The 23,306-nt window shown below is 39.5% G+C and overlaps 1 protein-coding gene across 1 annotated transcript in view; it reads right to left on the reverse strand.

Moving 5' to 3' along the window:
* syt14a (synaptotagmin XIVa) overlaps positions 1–23,306 on the reverse strand; it is a 52,235-nt gene that overhangs the window by 19,425 nt on the left and 9,504 nt on the right. Inside the window, exons 3-5 of the mRNA XM_084742827.1 lie at positions 16,500–16,547; positions 4,927–5,079; positions 1,099–1,326 (exon numbers count right to left, since the gene is read on the reverse strand). Coding sequence (XP_084598953.1) covers positions 1,099–1,326; positions 4,927–5,079; positions 16,500–16,547 — 429 coding nt within the window. The remainder of the gene's footprint in view (positions 1–1,098; positions 1,327–4,926; positions 5,080–16,499; positions 16,548–23,306) is intronic.

Genomic DNA, 23,306 nt, shown 5'->3' on the forward strand with positions numbered 1-23,306 from the left:
AAGACTGCAAACACCTCGTCTCAGTGTCCTCTTCCAAGCATGCAGGAGAACCCACACTGGACCCCAAACTTACACAAAATGCAAAAAGCCTCTCTAGAGCCAGTGTTGGGTTTGTCCTCTCTGGGCTACAGTAGAAACATGGGAGTGCAACATGGCAGCTTCCATGGAAGCGGACCCACGTCCTCTATAGACAATGTGTCATTCTAAGGTAACAAAAACACAAACATTCTTATTTTTAGGTGTATCAGGATTATACGCTAATGAAAACATACTTATGAATATTATCTTCTATTTCTGACACATTCTGCCAATAAATCCCTTTAAGTCTTATACACAGGATTTAAAAAGTACATTTATCATCTCAGCATCTCTTTCTCTTTAGCAGCATCCCATCCAAACACATCAATCCAATATCACAAATAACTGCAGCATATCATATGATGTCAAATAGGTTACACACCCTGAATGATTGATTCACGTTCAGGGAGCAGATGAAGTGCGATGGCACTTTCATAATGTCAAATAAATCAACGGCGCACACTTCTAGTAAAGTGTTGTGACAGATGAATAACAGACTGATCCAAATAGGTCAGTGCCGGTGTTCTCCCTGCCTGCCTTCCATCCACAGCGGCAAACGCCTTGTGATGGAGAGTCTGGCAGATGGGAAACAGAGATGCATCAAAAAGAAAAGGGAAAAAAGAAAAAAGTGTGAGGCTGTGCAAATTATGCAGACAGTTGACTGTTTCACAACCCTCCCACGGAGAGTGTGCTGAACGGGAGCTTCGCTTTGATCACCTCTCTGGATTAACTGACAGTGTGTATCAGTGTGTGCGGTGTATTTATGTTTGTTTGACTGGAGTCTGTGCATTTGACTCAAGCTTACTGCAGTGATGGGGGGGGTTCTATCTGTATTAATCTATTAAACAAATGCAACTTCAGTGCAACATTAGAGGCATCCTTTGTGGATGTTCTAGGAAAATTAAACAAAAAAAATCAGAGTGGTTATGTAGTGCAGTAACCTTAAAACACAGAAAAATGTTCCTCCTGCGCCGTCTCTAGACTAGTTTTTCTAATTCAGGTCACAGATGCAGAACCTACCGTCGTCAGCCGAGGCTTCGCTGCTGTAGCCGTCATAATCATTTGTCAGAGGGCTGTACTTCTGCCGGCTCTCCCAGCTGAAACCTCCTGCATGTTTGGTATTAGAGGCCGCCTTGGCTCCTCCCCGGAGGCCCTGGGAGCGGCTGACCGCTTCCTGATACTGACCCATCAGTTCATCCTCGCTGTCCGACGAGGAGCCCTGCAGGTCGGCGTCGGAGTAGGCCTTGTCTGTTCAGGGCACAGAAAGATGGACCGGTTACCGTGGGACAGGCTGAGATGTAAAAGGTCAGTGAGACTGGCAGCCTCTGCTGGCTCCAGTCCTGCATTACACAGGAAATCTGCTGGATTGTTTTGTCAAAGGCAAATGGAAAAAGTGATTTCAGTTACCATTCCAATGTCAGAATAGTTCTCAAGAAATGAATTTCACCAGACTTTGTCTATGAACGTGTCACCAAAGCTTAAGTTGATAGTTAGCAAGTGCTTGAAGAAAAGTGAGATGTACCCTAATTTTAAAGGGAAAACTTTTAGTGATTTACCAAATGAAATAACCACTACCAAGTAGTGTCGAAACTTCTCCAGTCAAATGATACCTGCATCCAATTCTTTTGGCACCCAGATCTATAAAAGAATGACTGCGTGTTTTTTCTTACAGCCGATCACGGCTCGAACATTCTTCCTAACAGAAAAAAGTCAAAAGTCAAAATTAGAAAACCATCCGTCTCCCAATGGATAGGGAAATAATCTCCTTCCTCTAAAAATAATTTATTATAAGCGTGACTACCTATATGTCATCAGTGTTAAAATGTGAAATGACATTTGATGTGAGTGATGGAAAATGTTAAATATTTTTCTTCTTACCTGTAGTGCTATTTATCTGTCTAAATAGTTTTGGTGTGAGTTGCTGAGTTTTGGAGGTATTGGCCATGGTCATGTCTACATTCTGTCAAATATGTCAGGCATAATGTACATAGAGCAGATCATTATTTCAAAATAATGACCTGCATATATGAGGGAGGTGTTTAAGTGGGCTCATCTCGTAAATACAGTAAACACGACCCCATTGAACACAACGATAGAGATTCAGAAAAAACTGACCTTAGAATGCTGTAATTGAGAATCAAGCATTTAACAGTCATGTAATAAAATGGAACTTGATGGCACTCAAAGTTCCAAAAAATACATCTGAAAAACTCAAAAGCCATGTCTTTTTTCAGAAATCATGACCCAGTTACTCAAGATAATTCACAAACCTTCATTTTTTCTTTTTGCAGCCGCATCACTGTGCGCAGCGAAGCGTGCATCCGCTCATGGATGGGAAGTTACAGCTCACCCAAGGACGAAAACCATTTACGTTTACATCCTGCACCGTCACAAGCACAAGCTTCTCATCCATGAGTAGATGCGTGCTTCCTTCTGCGAGGCAATACAGTGTTAGAAAGGAAGTAGCTCCTACATGAAACTGCTCACAAAAAGGTCTTTGGATTATCTCGAGTAACCAGGGCATGATTTTCTGTTGCTGTTGAGTTGTTCAAATGTATGTTTGAGCATCACAAGCAGAGTGCCATCAAGCTGTATTATGTTGAAGAGAAGGCAGACATCTCCAGAACATCACACCCCATAACAGTCTAGATGGATCAAAAACACAGATATTTTTGATTTTAGGGTGAACTTTCCCTTTAAACACCAGGGCTTGTAAATGAAATCCAAATGCATTTAGTATTATTATTGTTGTTGTTCCTTTGTTGTGTTTTAAAAATGTTCTAATGCATTTCTTCACCTCATGTAAAGCACTTTAAATTGTCTCTGTGTGTCAAAGGGAACTCATCAAAATCACAGTGTTGAAGCAGACTGATCAATAAGAGTTCCACGGTTAGAGAAAGTCCTTCAGCTCCTTTATGATTTTGATGCAGATATAATCGTGTTACAGATTCGTTAAGGTTTTTTGCAACACTAATGTTGCCATGGAGCTCTGTCCATGATCAGACACATTATGCAACAAAGTGCCTTATTATGCAACAGAAATATATTTATAGAAATGCAAGTAATATATTAAAGCTGGGGCAGGAAGGTTTTTTTTTTTTTTTTTGGTGCCACTGGGTAGAAATTCCATAATAATTTTAAACATGATGTAATTCAAGGGGTCTGAGAGAAAACTAGACTTCTATTTTTCGGCTGCAGAAAATCTAACCTGAGACAGTCACACATATTTATAAGATTGTTCCCAAAACGTCAGTATTTCACAACCTGACTCAACAAGCAGCCATCTTTGAGCCACCGATCCAAAGTATTATTAGTTTATGTGTTAGGATCCCCATTAGCTAATCCAATGATATCAGCTAGTCTTTCTGGTAATTTGATGACCTGGGAGTGAGACTCAACCATCAACTACCTTTCTCAAGAATTACCTACCGTACCTTTAATATACTGTTATTAAACTGTGTAATGAGATACATACAGTGCAGTCCAATAGAAAAAATATATTTTTGTGTTTCTGGTCATTTTTATAGCTTTAGTTACATAAAGTGGTGGTCTTGATTCGGGTTGCTATTGAGAGTTATTTCTAAGATTTGGTCTATTCACATATTGATACATGATGCAGAAATGAAACAGAAAAAAGGAACAATGAAGAAATCAGAAAAGTGACTTATGTACAATAATTATAGTCTTGAAAACATCAGTAGTAGCTTCACATTTGTTCCAGCAGGGGGCAGCAGAGCTTTAAAATTACTCCAGACAGAGGTACACTGTAATATTTCCCATGCACACTGAAAAACACCTAACAATATTTGCACAGTGTGTTTCATTTCTGAGCATAAAGCAGAAATAATAAAAGATTTAGCATCTATCAAAAACATGGTCAGGAAAATTTAATTTAATACAGTCTGTGAAAAATAAACATATAATTGTCCCATGTTTCCATTAACATAGTAATGGTGCAAAAAACCCGCTTGGGACTTTATTCTTCTGCCTCCCTTTGTTTTTAACTGAGTGTTTTTACCAGGTGGCTTCTCAGGGTACAGCCAACTCCCTGTGCGGGCTCCCTGGGGCCACCAACCTTTTAAATTTCTGAAGCCCTGTGGACGGATGACAAGTAAACAGGCCTACATCTGTCAGCAACAGTAATCCCCTCATGGGTTGAGAAAGGCCAGTGCCAGTGGAAAATGTCCCCATGCAGAGGTCAGGCCTCATGCTGCAGTTGGTGGCACGGGTCCATAATTTTACAGAGTGGATGGACGATACAAATGCTTTTCTATGGCCTGATTGGAGCCCAGGGTTCAATGTCTGAACAATGAGAAGAGAATTATTTAGACAACAGGGTCATAGAGACGTAGAGAAGAAGGGTCATGGTAGTGATGGTTGTGATCTGTCTCCTAAGCTGCAGGTGTAAAATTTTACCTTTTAATTAAGGTACATTTTATATTTTGGGGGTGTATTACAGAACAACCTGCTTTTGTTGCATTTAAGTGCATCTGCTTTTGGTTAATTGTGGACAAAATATATGACATCAGTCCCATTCTCAGTTGTCAGATTATTAAGAAACGGTGAGGATCGTCTTAATGCACAAGTCCTGAACAGACACAACCTCAAAATGTTACGTGTTCAAAAACGTAAGACTGTTTTTTTCTTGGGCTAGTGGCTAGAGACATATAGTTCACAGCTGGATCCTGTAGCAGTGGTTGAAACTAAGCCACATTTTACTAGAAGCATAAAAATCTAATTTACCAGGGGCATTAGATGTACAGTTACAAATTCAGGATCTTTAGAAATAATTATGGTAAAATATTCCTTGAAACATCCTTGAGCACAAAAGCACAGCAATCGGCTCACCTTGAAGCTCTGTTTTTTTCCTGAAGTCATCAAGGCACTGAAGGCTCCCTGGATTCTCTAGTGCCAACTTGTTGTTGAGGTACCAGAAGAGGAAGGTCATGAGGATGATGAAGAGTCCGATGGCTGTCAGAAACCCCAGCACCTCTGGAGAGACTGAGACACACACAGTCAGGTTAAAGTGGTTAGAAGTGGTTATACTATATCAGCACACTGTCATCCAAAAAACTGGTAGCCTATCATTTTCATAAACAAATGAGAGCGTGGCCAAGATGATGATTATAGCCTCTATCACAACACTAATACACCTTTTTCACAGCAGCTATACTGACATGAAATACTAGGTCAGCATAGATGTTACCAATAACACTCCTGCACAGACGTGCATAAATTCACATACGGAGCATGTGACCGTTTCTCTGAAGTAATAAAAGCCATAACAGATAGCATAACAGCCATAATATTAAAATAATAATACCAGAATAAAAGCATGCAACATCACCTAGTTTTGAACAATAAAATTAAATGCACAGTAAGCAAGCCAGTTAATAAATAGTCAGGTTGCACTGAGATTTCAGGAAAAACGCTTGTTCACTTTTGTGGTAAGAATTAGATGAGAGGATCGATACCATTCTCATAGGCTGATGAAGTTAGCCAGCAGCATGTTAGCTTACCCCCTGTAAAACAGACAACACAGCTTGTCTTGTTTACACTTCAGTTTTTGTACAAATGGAACTAACTACATATAGTGTGCTCATTATGAAGGTTTATAGAAGCTGGATTTTGATGGCTTTGTACAGAACTAGCTTGCTGTTATCTCCTGGTTCCAGTCTTTGTGCAAAGCTACACTAGCTGGCTGCTAGCTGTAGCTTCATATTCAGCGTACAGACATGAGAGTTGTATCACTTTTCTTCGCTAACTCTCACCAAGAATGCAAGTATGCTTATTTCCCAAAATGTTACAGGCAGCCCTGCTGTTATGGCAGGGTCAGAGGGCACAGACGCCCCCAACCCATTTAATGTTATCTTTAATAATATGATATGTTACTGTGAAAACAGGCACTCAGGTGTGCAGAACACACATGTGCAACTAATGTAGAGCGAACTTACTAGCTATGTCAAAATCACCGAAGTCACCAAAAGCCAGGGTACAGAGACAAGAACAAAATGAATGGAACAGGGAGGCAATGGCCAAATTTCTGACTGTTTTATGAAGCAGGCGAAGTTGAATGTGATGCTAAGCAGGCTAATATTAGCAAATAAAACTTAAGCTAGTTTAACCTTTAAGTAATTCAACTAACTCTGTTGTTGTGCTGCCCTTACAAGGCTATTATATCATAACCTGCTTGTGCTGAAGTGGGTGTGGATGAGGAGCCCAAGTTGGAAAATGGCTGGGCTGTTTGTAGGAGATAACTTAGCAAAATAAGTTGTCATGAAATGTGACAATTTGGCAGCAAGAATATTGATGTTGAAATTTCATATAACTGGTACAGCTTTATTTGGCCATAAAGCAGACCATCACATTTCCTGCCAACACAGCAGGAATAAAGAGTTCCAGTCTGCTATTTTTTGTGGGTTAGTGTTTACCGATATTAAAATTAATGTGTTTGGTTTTTGATCAAAGGCAGCATGATGCACTTTAAGAGTACAATGAATGTTTTTAATGCAATACTCACATGCATCTTTGAATCCTGTCCCAGTTTTTCTTTTTAATTATTAATTACATTAAGGAACCAGCACCTACTCTTCAAAGTCCCATCGTGACATGAGCACGTTGTCTTGTTTTTTTTTTTCCAGAGGTGACATATAAATAAAAACCTTTACCACCCACTTTCTACAAACATTAGTTGAAGACAGATGAGAGAGACAGAGGCAGGTAGATTGAAAGGGGCCTGGAGAGACGGAAAACAAGCGGAGGAGAGCGACACAACCGGACGGTTGCCATGGCAACAGGTTCAGGTGCAACGTCACTCCAGACTCCAGACACAGAAGCAAGTCTGAACTCATTAAAGGCAACACTGAGTGCCACATATCAGTAGATACAGTCTGGAAAACAGCATCATTAGATATGCAGACAGGGTTAGTAAAATCATAACGAGCTCTGTTGATGAAGACAATCTGGGGGAGTTTCAGACAGATGAAAGCCGTGTGACCTTCCACTGCACATACAGGGTGACCTTCTAACACCTGAATGAAGGTGACATGTTACCATCAAGTGTGTCCACAGCCAGGGGACACGGCTTGTCTCGGCTATCAGCGCGTACTGTTCCTGTTAGTCGATCAATCTTATGAATAAATGAGTTTAACATCTAACCCCGGTCCAAACTATTTAATGTGACCCTTTCAAACTGAAGACTAAAACACGATAATTAAGTCTAACATTTCCACTTCACAGACCTCAACAAAAGTTCAGGAGCTGCACTGTGATCTCCTGCAGGGAGTTCAGGAAATTAATTTGACATTTTACACCGGAAAAATAACTGTTGTAATCAGGGACACACTGACGATGAGGGGGTCACCAACTGTTCACAAGCTGTTACACATTAAAAAATAAAAAAACTAAATGCTACATAATACTAAAATGTCACTTGTGTTTCAGCATAATGAAAATAAGTTGAGCTGAAACACTGAGAACAGCGTTTTAGAGAGAAGTCTCATGTGTATCTGTGTGTGTGCGTAGCATCAGTGTGAACAGCTGTCATGTCACAGACTGGATTTTATCTTCTGCTGTCAGTCGAATGTTGTTGAACAAGAAAGGACACATGTGACAAATCATTCTGATGCTTTTTTTTTTTAACAGATTAAACATCCCATAAATTAGGGTGGTGCTGCTCCTATGCTATTCAGACACTACAATACGGTTCTTCCTGGAACCATCAAAAGACAAGAGGGTTTTAGATGAAATCCTTATAAAAAGCTTATTTTTAGATCCCCTGGGTGGGTTCTACATGAAAACGTTGGAATATGATTAAAAGGTTCTCATGAGAATCCCACGGTTGTGTTCTAGATTAAACCCTTGGGAGTATAATTAAAAAGGTTTCTCAGTGTAACACCCTGGGTGGGTTCTAGACGAAACACTTGGGATATAAAAAGGTTCTCTGTAAAAACCTCCTAGGTCGGTTCTAGAGAAATCCTTGGAAGGGTTCTCAGTAGAGCCCACGGGTGGGTTCAAGATGAAACCCTTGGAATATAAAAAGGGTTCTTGGTAGAAACCCCCTCAGTGGGTTCTAGATGAAACCCATGGAATATAATTAAAAGGGTTCTCAGTAGAACTCTCTAAGTGGGTTATTGTTAGGACCCTTTCAAATGTGGAAATGACCGGTAGATACTCCCAGAGAGGTTCTGGGTTGAACCATTCTGGACAGAACCTTTATAAAGGGTTCGACCAGGAACCATAAAAGGGTTCTTTTCAGGAAGAGGCCAAATAACCCTGTATGGTTCTAGTCAACACCTTTATTTGTCAGAGTCTACTTTAGGCTATGAGGCAATAACCACTCAGTACAGTGGCAGTAAATGTTAAAGTCATTATTAAAGCCATTTCTGTTGAGTGAGACTCATTGCAAACACTTTTCCAGGATAATTGTGCCTTTGCCTGAAAAATATAATAAAATATCCACATCATACATGGAGATGTAGTCACTTACGACAAGTGGAACAGAGGCACATTTACTGCGTGTGTGGTGCATTACAGCATAAAGTGGGAAATGCTGTTTCTTGTTTCTCCGTGTTGCAGAGGACGTTTGTATTCACAGTGTAACATGCAGGCTGCACCAAGGATTTTTTGTATGTAACACTGCACACTGTATCCTCTCCACCCTCCATAGGATGATGGTGAGTGTGATTTAGATGATGAGATGCAGCGGAAAGGAGAAAGGGGATGCACAACACAATCTGACTACTCCTCAAACCCATTTACACTGGACCAAACTTAAAATAAGAGCTTGATGATCAAAATTAAACTATTTTAAGTATTTGGGATTTAAAACACCGCCTTAAAGGGGTACTCTATCATATTGATTTCGCACTTGCACACATTTGGGTGACCGAGAGATTTAGAAAAGAATTATCAAAATCAAAAGAAAATCAGGCAAAAAAATCTTGACTTTGTTTTATTCTCAGTATGAGCTGAGCTAAAAAACAATATAAGAATATACAACAATCTGTGTAGTACTCTTCACAATGAGTTTGACTGTGTAACTGCTAATAATTTATGGAAATCAAGTGTTAAAATAAAAATGTGTCTAAGTACAGTAGTGGATCCTCTGCATTTAATTAGCAATAATTAATATTTAAGAGCACTAACGCCTGAGACATTCACTGAAGGATCTTACAAGTAAGACAAAGTGGGGGGGAAAAAAAGAAATAAAATAAGAGCAAAGGGGAAAGTTACAAAAGATCTTTTGGTGCAATTAGAGAATACATTAGAAAGAATACATTGTTCTCTCCTCAAATTACAGCTGAGCTCATTTCAAGTGATGAATTAAGCTTTCAACACGGAAATCACTACAACATGTAAAGTCCATTTTGTTCAATTAGACCAAATGACTGCCTTGGTACTGATGGAAGATAATGAGCTCATTTGGCAAGAAAGTGTACTCAGACGACATCTTATTTCCCAATCAATGATGGTGATGATGATGCTTTCTGTTATTTATAATGCCCGCAAAAATTAACCGGACTCTGGTCTGTTACTGTGTATTTACTTTGTTTTTGGAAAGACTGGATGAGAGTAAATGAGATAAAACAAGATGATATTCAGTATGAGTTCAGCTCAGTGTCTTCAATCTGCGCACAAATAGTGTGACTGTACACATTCATGCATGTAGGTGATGCTCCAGTCCTTCCCTCTAAATCAGTGTTGACTCTGGGCCACTTAACGTAGCTACACAACGCTACATTACATTACACAGACGTTTCATTAACATCGTGTTGCGTTATGTAACGTTACATCGCATTAATGAAATATGTTACCTCAATTAACTTTGGGATGTAAGTCAATGGTGACTTTTGCTTTCACACAGGACACAAACACTCCTGGATGCAAGTCCTGTGTTTAACGTAACGCAAGGCAATGCAAAGATATGCAACGCTTCACAATGCAACCCAGCATCACACAACACTACTCAACACAACACAACGCAACATACTTAATTTAATCTCGAACCATGACGTTTCTCTTAACCAAGTAGTTTTGTTGCTTAAACTTAACCACACTGTGACTTTTTCACAGCAATGGCCATGTGCTTATTGTTGTTACCATGGTGATGAAGGTCACCTGACTATGGACCTGCTCCACAGAAGTAAATGAGAAGGACTGGCGTATTACCTGCAAGCAAAATTGCACTTTGGTATATGCACTGCACAAAGCATAAAGTCATGTTACTAACGCAAATTGAAAATATTTTGTTTTGCATGTTATGGTGTGAGCTCATCCACTCAAAACTTTGCTAAGTACATTGGTGGTGTAGTAAACTCTGCTTACTTCTTACACACTGTTACACACACACACATTTAACAATAAGACTGTTACGTAACAACAGCTAGACTCACCCTTTCACACCTAAAGGACTAGAGAAGAATGCTTCGTGTCCACTTTTTGTCAAAAAAAAAAGTGCCAGATATTCTGAGTGGATGTTGGTCCTCTCTGTTAAATGTGCTGGGCTGTAATGAGCCTGTTTGTAGCCCACAGTGTTTGGTCACATGGTTAGGTGGGAGCAGCAGGAGGCGTCCTCCCATGGGAATGCCTGTCTGCTCACACTGTACCAGCTTCTCACTGTTGACTGAATTATTCACAGCACAGATGGAGCGGGATCCTGCTCTGTACAATTCCCCAACTGGCTCGAACAGGGAAAAGAATATTCAATCACAGAAACCTACAGACACTTTCTCTCTTTACTTAGGACTCGCCGACTACAGACTACAATATTTTTTCTCTTTTATTCTATAAACAAGGTTTTATTCCTCACTTTTGCTCCCCAACAGTGGACATGTTGCCAAGCACTGTAATAAAAGTGCTGTAACAGAGTGTAGGCGATGCGTGGTGGAGGATGTCTGACGTTATTTCTCATTTTCCTCCTTAATTTTATAAAACAGAAGCTCACTCGCTTGCTCTTCATTTCAAATGCAGAAACAAGCCTGTAGCATTTAGATTCTCACCTTCAGCAGTTCAAGCTGCTTCATATTTTGTATTCAAACCAGCAGCCAATAACTGGAACTAATCATGTGAATAGACTTATTTTACATGATCATGATTAAACAAATGACTCCAAGAAAAATAATAGGAAAAGACAGCCATTCTTACACATGCGGCTATATGTTTAGTTTAGCTAATGCAAATTATTTAATCAAATCTACTGTATTCCATTAACATACAGAGAATAGCCCTTAGATAATAATGTGTGGGGGGCTGAATGATGATTCACAGGAAGATTAAACAATAACAGACTTGTTATACAAGAAGCTCAGAGAATGTAGAAAAAATACGGGGACCTTGTAATGGTTATAAAATGCACCACATGGCTTTGTAAGATTCACTTTCTTCAGTGTTAGTGTCTTGAGCGAATTTGGAGGCAAGATGAGAAACAAGCTTCAGAAAAAAATGTTTCAAACCTCAATCCTTGACAGGAATTTTTGGCATTCAGAACAGCAAAATACCTCCAGAGGACTGACAGATTTCTCCCATAGATTGCTCCCACATCTCGACGATGATTAAGATGACCAGAGTAAAATGAAGAAAATGCAACTGGGAGGCTAATTATTGCTAATTATCTAATCTAAATCATTTTAGATGTGTGGAAATACGTAAAGTCTACACTTTACTTAAAGCTACTACAAGAAACTTTGTTGTCATTTTGTGTTGATTTTGGAAGCCCCTGTGGACAAAGGTGGTCAAAAATAATGTAAAACAAAACAAAAAAAAAACTCCTTGTGCTTATTTTTAACTGGCTAACATAATGTTGCCTGGGAAAATGTACACATTTGCTCTTCTGGTAAATCTCTTTTATTTAATTTCATAAAAAATTAGATCCACTGGCAGGCAATAAGAATAAACAGAAATAACCAAGGTCATTTAGTTACAAACTGCCTAGAGTGCAGTTAATAATAACCTGAAAGGGTTTCTGATACATGTCAGAAAATTAAATCAGCACCACGGGAAAGTGTCTAATGTTGAGTTTAATACAGACAGCATTCAGATGGACGTCAGCTTAGATAATTATAGATAATTATAAGGTGCAGCAACTGATTTGCATCAGATGCTCAGTTTGAAGGAAGAAAGTAGATATGAGTAATTAAATGGACGGTTATAAAGTGGATCAGAAAGACAAATTTTACTCCCTCTCTCATCAGATGATGTGAGACACTGAAAAATCAAGAATAACTTTTAGAGCTGAGCCAGAAGGCAAAGCTTTTGATTGACTAGTTGTACTTATGGTCATGAGCTTTGGGCAGTGACCAAAAGAATGAGGTGATGGATACGAGAGCTTCCTCCATCGGGTGGCTGGGATCAGCCTTAGAAGCGGAGTGAACTCGCAGAGGGAGCTCGGAGTAAACCACCGCTCCTTTGCATCAAAAGGAGCCAGAGGAGGTGGCTGGGGCATCTGCTCGGGATACCCCCCGGACGACTTCATTTGGAGGTTTTCCGAGCGACTGAGGGGAGACCCTCTGGAGAGATTACATCTCATGTGGCCTGAGAACACCTCAGGATCCCCCAGGAGGAGCCAGGGAGCGTTGCTGGGGAGAGAGATGTCTGGAGTACTCCACTTACACACCCAGTCAGAAAGAGCACGACTCTGGCAGTGAGAGGCGCCTTTTTCCAGTTGTTTTCTAGAGGCAGTGAGCGTTTTACGTGCTGCTAATGTGCCCTTGGTGCCTTGCATTGTTCGGAGCATCTCGCATTTTTGTGGGAGCACTCTGAACACATCAAGCTGAAAAAAACTTCAAGTCCAGTACCATGCACGTTTTTTCTCATTGTCTATTAGATTGATTGAGAGACTGGCCTTCTGTAGTGGTGAGAACAAAAATTACAGATGCTTGAAAATAACAATAATGGGGGACAAACTACTGGTGGCTGTCACCAGATAACTGGAGCTATATTATTGTACTAGGACAGGTGATTCGGAGGTTGCACGACACTGCTCTTTTTTATAAACAACAGCTTCAACAAAAATCTGCCAGATGTGCTCTGTCTGATCGGGCCTCGGGCCTGCTGCCACCCTGACCCGACTCTGGATAAGCAAATGAAAATGGACAGAATTGATGAATAGATGGACTTTTTTGAGGTAGCTAATGCCTAAAACTGCATCAAGCCTGAAAATATGTAACTCATACAAGGGTAATTACAACACTGTCAAATCACCAGCCACAGTTCAAGGACACAATGTCCCTTCTTTGTGTTTGACAAATGGAAGATACGTAAGTCACAGAGAATGACCTAAGCAAAAAGAAGGAGCAGGTGCTCTTATCCCGTCTATTTGAAGCACTAATTTCTCATCTCTGGCTTGAACTGGGTGACTTTGCCTGGATGTGACGTCATCATGTTGGTCTGAAATGAAACAACAGTGACTACACATGCTGCATCTTTATTTAGAACCAATATACCATCATAATCCAAACAATCAAAGACATACCTATGCTTGTTGTTTAAAGAAAAAAGCCCTCTGACAGCGCGATCGATCAACGGCCAAAAAACGTTGTTGCTTTTTTTTTTTTTGAACAGAGAGCGCCCGTGTCCTCCTCAACTGTCATCCTTCAATACAGGGCTATAAAACACAGAACACGCTGGAAGAACTACACCTCCCACACTGCCTGGGGCACTTAGAGATCCCCCAGGAGGAGCAGGAGGACGTTGCTGGGGAAAAGGACATCTGGGCTGTTCAGCTGACCCTGTTGCTATGACGACACTGACTCAGGTATGAGGCTAAAAAAAATAAAGATGGATGTATGGTTAGGTTTAGAGTATTTGATATTATTTGCATATGTAAAGTGGACAACAAATCAACAAATTAATGTGTTTTAGTTGCTTTATTGTCTGACTGTTGACAAATATCTTTGGTATTTTTGCTTATTCATTGTTGCTCATCTCTATTGTCTTTGTGATGTGTCTGCATGGAAACAGTTGCCATGTTGAATGTCAAAAAGCACAAAACCATCTCAAAACCACAAAGACACCCACACACTCCACCGGCAGACCAGAAGCACTCTCACCACCAGCACTCCCATACACACTCCCACACACGTTCAGACAACGCTCGGAAGCACAGCGCCTACTGTGTAGCCACAAGCCTGTCCACACACACTCACAGACTCACAGACACACACACACACACACACACACACACACACACCTCTGGAATCGGTCTTCAGCAATCACATAAAAAGCAAATGGGATAACCCAAATTATGAAACACGCATACACACAATTACACAACCAGACCATTCAGCCGGCTCGCACAATGTGATGAGCACCCTCTGAATCTACTTGTGCATGTTTTTGGTTTTAAAGAGAGTCATCTCCATCCAGAATATGAATACTGCCACCGCAGAGAGAAGCACTGAGTGTTCTGACTGAACATGAAACATTATTATCTTTCCCACCAGCCTGATTTGTTACGAGCTTGTTGTTACCGAACTTTACATTTGCAGCACCATCGTGACCTTCAATACAAAAAAAAATCATGTTTGCTCACTTTTGTATCATGACATCATGTACAATCTGTACTTATATGTAAATGTTACATTGTTTAGATATTCTTTGAGAAATTAATGTAAATTTACAATAATGCAACAGTAAAACTTCAGATTGGAGCCTGCAAATTACAGTGTAATCACTGTAGACCTAATAAAGACTAAATAAATTACAGTGTAAGTACCGTCTTAATAATTATGGAGAACAGTAATTGTTTCTAGACAATAAGACAGCAAATTTGTAAAATTAGTGCCAATATAGCAATACAGTAATACAACTAGTTCATTTAAAAAATACTATTAAACAATACTACAAAAAATGGTATTGCTGTTGTTATGTTTTTATGCATGGAGTACTTATTTATTATGAGTTGTGTGTAAATAATTTTTGTTCAGGAGCAAAACATTAGGCTGAATCTTTGTAGAGGTTACACCTTTATAAGTATAGTTAGGATATATATATATAATATAAATAGTTACAGTATGTGGATGTTATTAAAATTATGATAAAATACTGCAGAACAGTGATGTAGTTTTCAGGTCCAATGTAGATCAAGAAGACAAGCAATCATACTTGGATTACACCAGAAGAGCAATATGGAGGCTTTTTATGTTTTTTTCAGCTGTTTTTTGCATTTGAAAACTGGTCACCATTCACTTCAATTGTTTGGGAGATTCTGCATCACTGTTTTCCTGTAAAACTCCAGCAGTGTTTTGTGGACTAAAAAAACGAAACCCGACCTTAAATCGGCATGACGGTGAGTAGATAATGACTGAATTTTCATTTTTTGGCGAACTATCTCTTCAGCACTGACTGTGGCGTGATTGTTCAAAATTGCGTCTGCAAAACAAGACAGTGGTCATTTCTGGATCAGCTTTACTCAGTTTGAAATATTGCAGGCAGTAATGGAACAAGAAGCAGCCACAGTGAAGAGCTGCAGGTGACAGGCTGTACACCTCCAACTTCTCAACAAGGTAACCAAGTCTTTTCACTGTGCCCTGTTGTTCACTGACTCATGCATGTGTGCAGCATAAAATCAGACCACAGCATTATGGGAAAGCGCCAGCTAGTGCCCCATTTCTTTATTGAAACAACATAGTTGACTTTGCTGCCTTCAGAATTCTGTGACCTGTAGCATTACACTGTTTTTGCAGGTACCAACAGTGAAGGGTTGCCAAAATAACCAGGACTGAAATCTTTGAGACTGCTTCTTTAACTCTGAAACAACTGTATTATTATTATTGTTATGTGCACAAGAAAACTATGTATCTTTTTTGTGTTAAAGTTTACCTTTGAGAGTTTTTTAAGTAATGGTGCTGCACACACAAAGTAACTTTTACGTTTCTATGTCCTTCCTTAATACATACTTGTTATGCTTTTATTTCCTGTACTTCTTTCCTTGTACCTTCAAGTACCCACTAAGAAATTCATTGATATCCTATATGTACAAAATATTAAACTGTAACTTGTCAACTGTAAGCTTACTATATTCAAAAATCTGTCAACACGTTTTGAATTAGCATAAATGAGTATACATAAGCATAAATAATAATTTTCACCACACTCTCAGCCCCAATGTCAGCATAGACTGACTTTTTTACACTCCAACTTGAGAGAACATGACTCAAATTTTGGTGCTTGTGAAGTTAATTTTCACATTTTTAGCTGACAGTTCTATAAACACAACGAGCACACGCAGTGAGCACGTACAACAGAACAAGCGCAGGCCAGCAGCAGCCAAGCAGCACAACCTGAACACAGTGGAACAGGAGAACAAGGATGAGTGTGAATGGTGACAGTTTAACAATGATGAATGCTGATGAGGAAGGTGGAGTGGGTGGGGGGGTGTGAGGGGTTGAAGGTCAACCTCCCCGAGCTCTGATCTGCCCTACCTTTTCTGACGCAGATCAGCTCATGTACTCCACAGTTACGCTCGCCACCTGGAAAGACAATGCAGTTTCAATGAGCCACGCTGCGATGGAGGGAGCGACAGACACAACAGACATCGTGGAAACACATTTAAATATGTCGGAACATTCAGACAAATTTCCGGAAAGGGACGAGAACAACACAGATATACAGGAGACACTGACAGAGACTGGATGGTATGTGGGTGGTCAGTGTACAAGCTCTGGTTTTTATCCACATATACTGTAATAAGCAGTTCCACTTCAGAGGAATATGTGGTTATGTAAAAGGTGTTTTAACTAGACCACTCCTCACACTAATTTACAGTAATAATTATCCATCCTAGCCTGATTGGGTGTACATAATCTCCTTCTATCCTTTGTCTCCATACTTACATCTCTCTTGCCCCAAACCATTCACTACAGCTCTTTAATTAAAGGCACACCATGCAAGATTTCCTAAAACCAAGGTACAGACTCAAATAATCCTTCTAAATCATCAATTATGACCCACTGGACGTGTTCAGTGGAGTCTGTATCTGCAGAGACCCTGCCCTCTGCCTGTGTTTTCTTATTTTGCCGTGTTTGGGACTTTTCTGGGTGTCAGCCTTGTGGTAGTGAGTGTGTGTTACTTTAAACACATGACAGTTAATCTAAATTCCTTTGCAGAAAACCCTCCTCTCCCTCACAAAAAGGAACTTAAGTGGGATAAATTGATCCAATAAAGGAAAAGTTTGTCATTGTTGGGATATACTGTAGATTCACTTTCTTGTCACGACTTAATTAAGAAGACTGACACTACTCTCATCTCTGTCTGTTAAATAAGAAGCTTCTGCTGGCAGAAAGCTTAGCTTTAGCACAAAGACTGGAACAGTCAGCCCATGTGTGGAGCAAAACAGGTGGCATAAATTGGATAAGATGCAATCTTGAAACCCAGTGGCTATCATCTAACAATAATTTGGCTTTTTACTAACTTTTTAAAAACTTTATCAATGTTCATATGCAGATATTTGATAATCTGTTTTACAACTCCGTCCTCGCATCTCAAGTTGCTCATTGAGTGAAACCCTAATCTTTGAAACTACGTACCAGCTTTCATCCATTCATTCACCCTCTCCATTCATCAAATTGTCCACAAATTTATTTTATCATTCCACATTTTTAGTACAAAACTTTGTTTCAATAATCCCAGAACCTTGTTGGTTCTGGAAAATTAAACACAATCTGAAGAAGAGTACAAGTAAAAAGGTATATTGCTATTTTCTTCTGTGAGTTCAACAAAATAGACTTCTCTTTTATGTTCTTTGTCATTTTACAGCATCTCTGACATTTAGAAAGCCCACAGCATGATAAAAATCTCATGTCCTTGATTGTGCGCCTTTGTGTCACCGTTTTGTTGAGCTTTCTTATCGCCATCAGGAGCTGCACCAGGCAGTAGAGACGCATCCCTGAGGTGCCTTACAACATCCTCGCATGCCATCTGAATGCAATTCTGCTGGCTTGATGGTGAAACTGCTTGAGTAAAATGGGAAAGGAATCTTGTTGTGTGATGTGACTCCACAAAACATTGTTCTAAAGCCAGCACAGCTCAGCGATCCTTAACTATGAGCAAAATTTGGATGCAGAGGGTGTTCTTCCAATCTTAGCACAAATCTTGGCAGCTTTCTTGTATCATTTTCATGTGATAGTTACATAAAAAAAAAATCAAACACAGGAATTTTGAAGAGATTTAAATGCTTTGAAGACCATCTACTGGCATCTAAACAGCCTAATAAACAAATTTACTACAGGTCTTCTTGATTGAGAGAAAAATATTGTAGTTGATGTTTGTACTACATGCTGTTTTTTTTAAGTTCGATTAAGATATCCCATGTTGTAGATGTAGATTCAATGTAAGATTGAAGTTTGGGTTATGTTTATGTAGAAATTTTGCATGACATGATAGTGGTGAGTGATTTACTTTTAATCCCAGTTTTCAGATGTAAACTGATATAGAGGGATGCACGTGTGCGGACCACTTAAGGGAAATTGGAGGTCTGAATTGGTCCTTCTGCAATTAGCCTCTCTGCCAGCAGATCTTAAAGTGAGCACTGCTGTCTCATCTAAAATGAATTTAGGATGCAAGGATCTTGCTGTGTTTACTGTAACAGTCCATTTACTGTCAATAAACTGGTCACAGCTTATGGTCATTTCTAAAGTTAACAACGGGTTTGTGGGACCTGTAAATTTGGACCTTCAGAGCAGTGGGCTTTTGTTTTCGTAGTACTGCTTTTGGTCCAATGGGCCATTTTTTGGACCGCTGTGGTTTTAGAATAATCGAAACAATGGCAAAGCACCGGTGAACGTATTTGCTCATAAATGTTGCTACAACTCATCCTGATGTCTCAACTTCACAGTGGCACTCGAGAAAAAGTCAAGTGATCACAAATGCAGGCCGTGAACGCCTGTACAAAATTTCAGTCAATAGTTTTCAGAATATTTCATGGTGTAATTGGCTAATTGCTCCAAACAAATAGGAGCAAGTCTAGCTGTTATTTCTTCACATTCTGTTGATAATTTTAGTCAGAACTTTGAACATTTTAAACTAAAACTCTTACTTATTGTACATTTAACTTAACAGTGGTGGGCCAAAGAATTTCTTTCTTTTAATCAATAAAAAAAGTAATTATTTTTATATACAAGTAACACCTGGACATGTAGAATTTAAGAATCCAGTTTTCTGTGCAGACTCTGAGGTAAGAGAGTTTTCTTTTAGAGCCTCGAGAGCATCAAGAGCAACGTCTGATGATGGTTACGTCACTGAGGTCCTCTGTCGCTCTGAATTCTTGTCCAGCATTTCGTCAGCTCAGCGGCCTGGACCCACTGGGTGGCAGCTGCAGGGGTGTGAGTGTCCAGTAGCATCAGTATATCATGAGGTAGATGCACCTAGATGCCATTATTCAGACAGAGGATGGGAGGCGAAGAGCTCACTGTGGTTTTCTATAGCAGACGGGCTTCCAGACAGTGACTTTAATTCAGAACTATTACTCACACTTGTGAAGGCCTCCTGGTCTCTGAGCTGTGCGGCTGCCTCTGGGATCTGCCTACAGGTTGAGGTTTCAAGTAGCTCCGGCTGCCATCAGCTGTGACACTTGTACGATTTGTGCAGCTCAGATACGAGAGGCTGAAAGCACTGAAACTAATGGTGTCACAGTGGTGTAACGGTCACTGTGACACCTGACCTTTGCTTCATGTCATTTTTCATATATCAAGCCAACATCTGAACTGCATATCTACATAGGAACCAGTCATGTGGTCTGAAATAGAAATAAATTTTAATGGTGTATGTACAAAAGTAAAACGTTGGCCCACAAAACATGAAAAAAATAGTGACAATAGTTTTTTTGTGATTTACCTGAAGCATTTGATAAATTAAAAGGAACATTTAAAGCGCACTGAGTGTTTGAAGGCGTTGTGACTCGTTGTAGTTGGAGTGTTGTGACTGGTTCTCTGAAAGCGACATTCTGTCAGACTGATTTTATGTTTTCATGTTACTGTTTTCATCGATAATACAAACGTACCAGAATTTTCCCTGACATGTAACACGGTCTTGAGGTGCTGAAACTGGTGGTACAGATTTTTCTAACCCTAACCCCATGGAGGAAATGTTCCTGAACATTTCAGGGATAGACTGTATGTGTAAAAGCAAAGGAACAATAAAACAGATATATGATTCTTTAATAAGAGTGCTGCCTTTTATGTGTGTTGATTTAGGTCAGCCTAACTATTTCATAAATGGCAGAAACCAGAGAACTACAGCTGCAACAATTAGTTAATTAATCCATAAGTAGGTCAAAAGAAAAATTAATCTTTAGTTTAATAAGTTTAATAACTTACTGTTTAGATGAAATGCCTCATATTCATTGGTTCTAGCTTCTTAAATGTGAACACTTTCTGTTTTTCTTTGTTTTCAGTGATAGTAAACAGAGTATCTTTTCTTTGTGGATTGTTGCACAGAACTTACAGTTTTATTCTTGTTTGAGATGGTACTGCCACCCGCTCTGAATAAAGAGACACTGCCTTTACCTTGACATAATCATCTTTTAGTTTCACTGCCTGTCCAATTTATTCTCTATTAAGCAGCTTAATATTTTACATCTCTGTGAAATCATAAAGTCAATTCAAACCCCTCGGGTATCTGACCATAGTAAAGAACAGGTCATTTTCATAAAATTTATACATACTTACAGACAGTCCAAGACTTTAAAAACAGTATATTTACTAGATTTGTAAACCTATTTCTGACCTATATTAGCTTGCATCCATATATTCATGTCTGTGTGTTGGAAATGTCAAAAGAAGTGAGCCAATACATCAAGAAAAATACATCAGGCAAAACCAATGTCTGCCCATGTTTACACAGTAAACAGTCTAAATCCTATAACTAAAACAAAGCTGGCTGTACAAACATGACTTTAAGCTGCCTTGTTCCTAGTCGCATACTAAACAGCCTTTTATGGCAGGTAAACGTCTCCTTTCTTTATTTACAGTTATTACCTTCTGCACTTACCTGCTACAGTAACATAAAACAGCATCATTTCTATAAGGAATTAACCTATAAAACCCTCAGGAAATATTCTGAATTGGTTCACCAACGGTAACAGGAAAACTGTCATAAGAAATCAAAGGTTCATATAAACACAAACCTGAGTAAGACATAAAACAGTGTGTGGCAGGTAGCCACTTCACCACGTATAAACACAGCCATCGAAGGAAGTTGAGCGGCTACATGACAACACTGTCTGAAAATCTTTCCTGCCAAACTCGGAGCTGAAAGCCGAGTTGTTGTCCAGCAGATCGATACAGCAGCTGTGTGTGGGAGGAAGCTCCCAGTGCTCCTTCACTCCTCTTTCACTCACCACACACCAAACTTGTCAAAAATAACATTTTCTTGCATGTGCTCTTGAGTATGGTGCACAGTTCTGGTTGCTCATATTATACTGAAAATAATGTCTTTCCTATGTCTTACATATATTTCTAAGTTCTTTTAACCAGCAATCAAATTTCCTACGTATAACCTTTACTACCAAAGAACCCATTTAATGTGAAGATATTCTCTTTTTGATATCTCAAAATGAGTCAACTAGTAGACCTCACTCTGGTTTTATTCTAGCCACATGATCTACAGTGTCTTGCCTTAATTAGCTAGATATCTAAAAATACCTGCCAATAATAATTAGCTGTTAATGAGCAAAATTGGAAAACATTTGTGCTTTAACATACTTCTGATAAACACATGGGAAACAGACAGCCAAATTAGACTCATTAATACCTAATGTAGGCAGCAAGTTGTTGTAAAAACTAACCAACTTGGTCTTTGCATGGACTCTCTCCAAACACAGTATGTTTCAGTGAGTGTATTTTTTTGTGCAGTGTCTTTTTCTTAAAGAGGAAAGTCTGTTTAAAGGTGTCGGGGAGCACTACTGCATATGTGAAAGAGTTGAAAATGAAAAAAATCTGGAGGTGTGGAGTCAAGGCTACATGAGTCGCTACTAAGACTCCCCAATCTCTGACCAAACTTTTGGTGGTTTCATTGTGGGTAATGTAGGCACCAGGTTTTGAAAAATAAAAATAAATAAATAATAAAAATATAAAAGAAGATATCTCTGGTTCTGCTGTATTGATTTTAATCCTTCTTTTGGAACCAAACTCCATTGTGGGTCAGACGAGGACGGCAATGCTAAATCGGTGAAGTACTCTTTTAGCAACAAACTCTCTGAGTTGTTCCTCGGAGTTTCAGAATAAAATGAACCTGCCTACTTTCCTCCATCTTCTACTGGATAATCATCGACTGCATCATGAGTCAAACAACAGCAGACAAACCCCAAAATATTGCAAAGCATGTCATCATCATCATCGTCATCTCAAACTTTTTTGACATTTTATAAACCAAACAATTTGACCAATAATTAAAATAATTATAAATTGCAGCCCTAATTATTTATTACTGTGTGTTCTTTGATAAGTCCAGATAAGATAGTAACTAGCTCACTAACACATGATTTGTCACCTATGCTGCCTCAAGGCCTCTGGAGGGAGATGGACAAGATCCACCTAAAAAAATCTGCAGACTAAGGGCAAACAAGATCATAAATAAATCTCTCTACAGAAATAATATGGCTGCTATGGAGACTTTGAGCACAACAGAACAAAACAATGCCCAACCTAAAATTCCATGATGCAGAACAGTAGAGACTGAGCTGAGGAGGAGGAATATTTTTGGAGGAAGTTTAACACCTGCTTAAGACAGAATGATGAAGATAACTGCAATAAAAGTAGGCTATCAAGTGCTGTGACTGTGGTCAAACAATCCTACACAGTGTATAATACAGAATGCAGTATAGTTTTCGGGGTAAGCTGAAAAGAGAGCACCGACTTTGTACCTTTTCAGTACATTGAGGGGTTCACACGATCTCTATTCGTGTCTAACCGAAATCAGTTTGAAGCTGCAGCTGTGAACTTGTGATCAATACGTGCAGTTTCTGAGTTCTTGTTTCTCAACCTTGGCGTCGCCGAGGAGCTAGTCTCACTTCAGCAAACTAAATCAAGGTGAAGTCTGTGGCCTCACAGTCTTCCCTCTTGCAGACGTCTGGGGCCAGGCTGGCAGCATTTTTAGGATTCGTCCCAGTTTCTTTAAGGGATCTCCTCTGCCTGCCCCCTCGAATCAGGCTGCCGAGACTAACGCGTCTGGGTTCAGGAGAGAAGGATGGACCGAGGCCGTGACACAGAAAGTTAGGCTGAAGAAATTGACCT

Source organism: Lutjanus erythropterus, chromosome 18 (assembly GCF_056507025.1).
Source record: "Lutjanus erythropterus isolate fLutEry1 chromosome 18, fLutEry1.hap2, whole genome shotgun sequence".
Classification (NCBI taxonomy): domain Eukaryota; kingdom Metazoa; phylum Chordata; class Actinopteri; order Lutjaniformes; family Lutjanidae; genus Lutjanus; species Lutjanus erythropterus.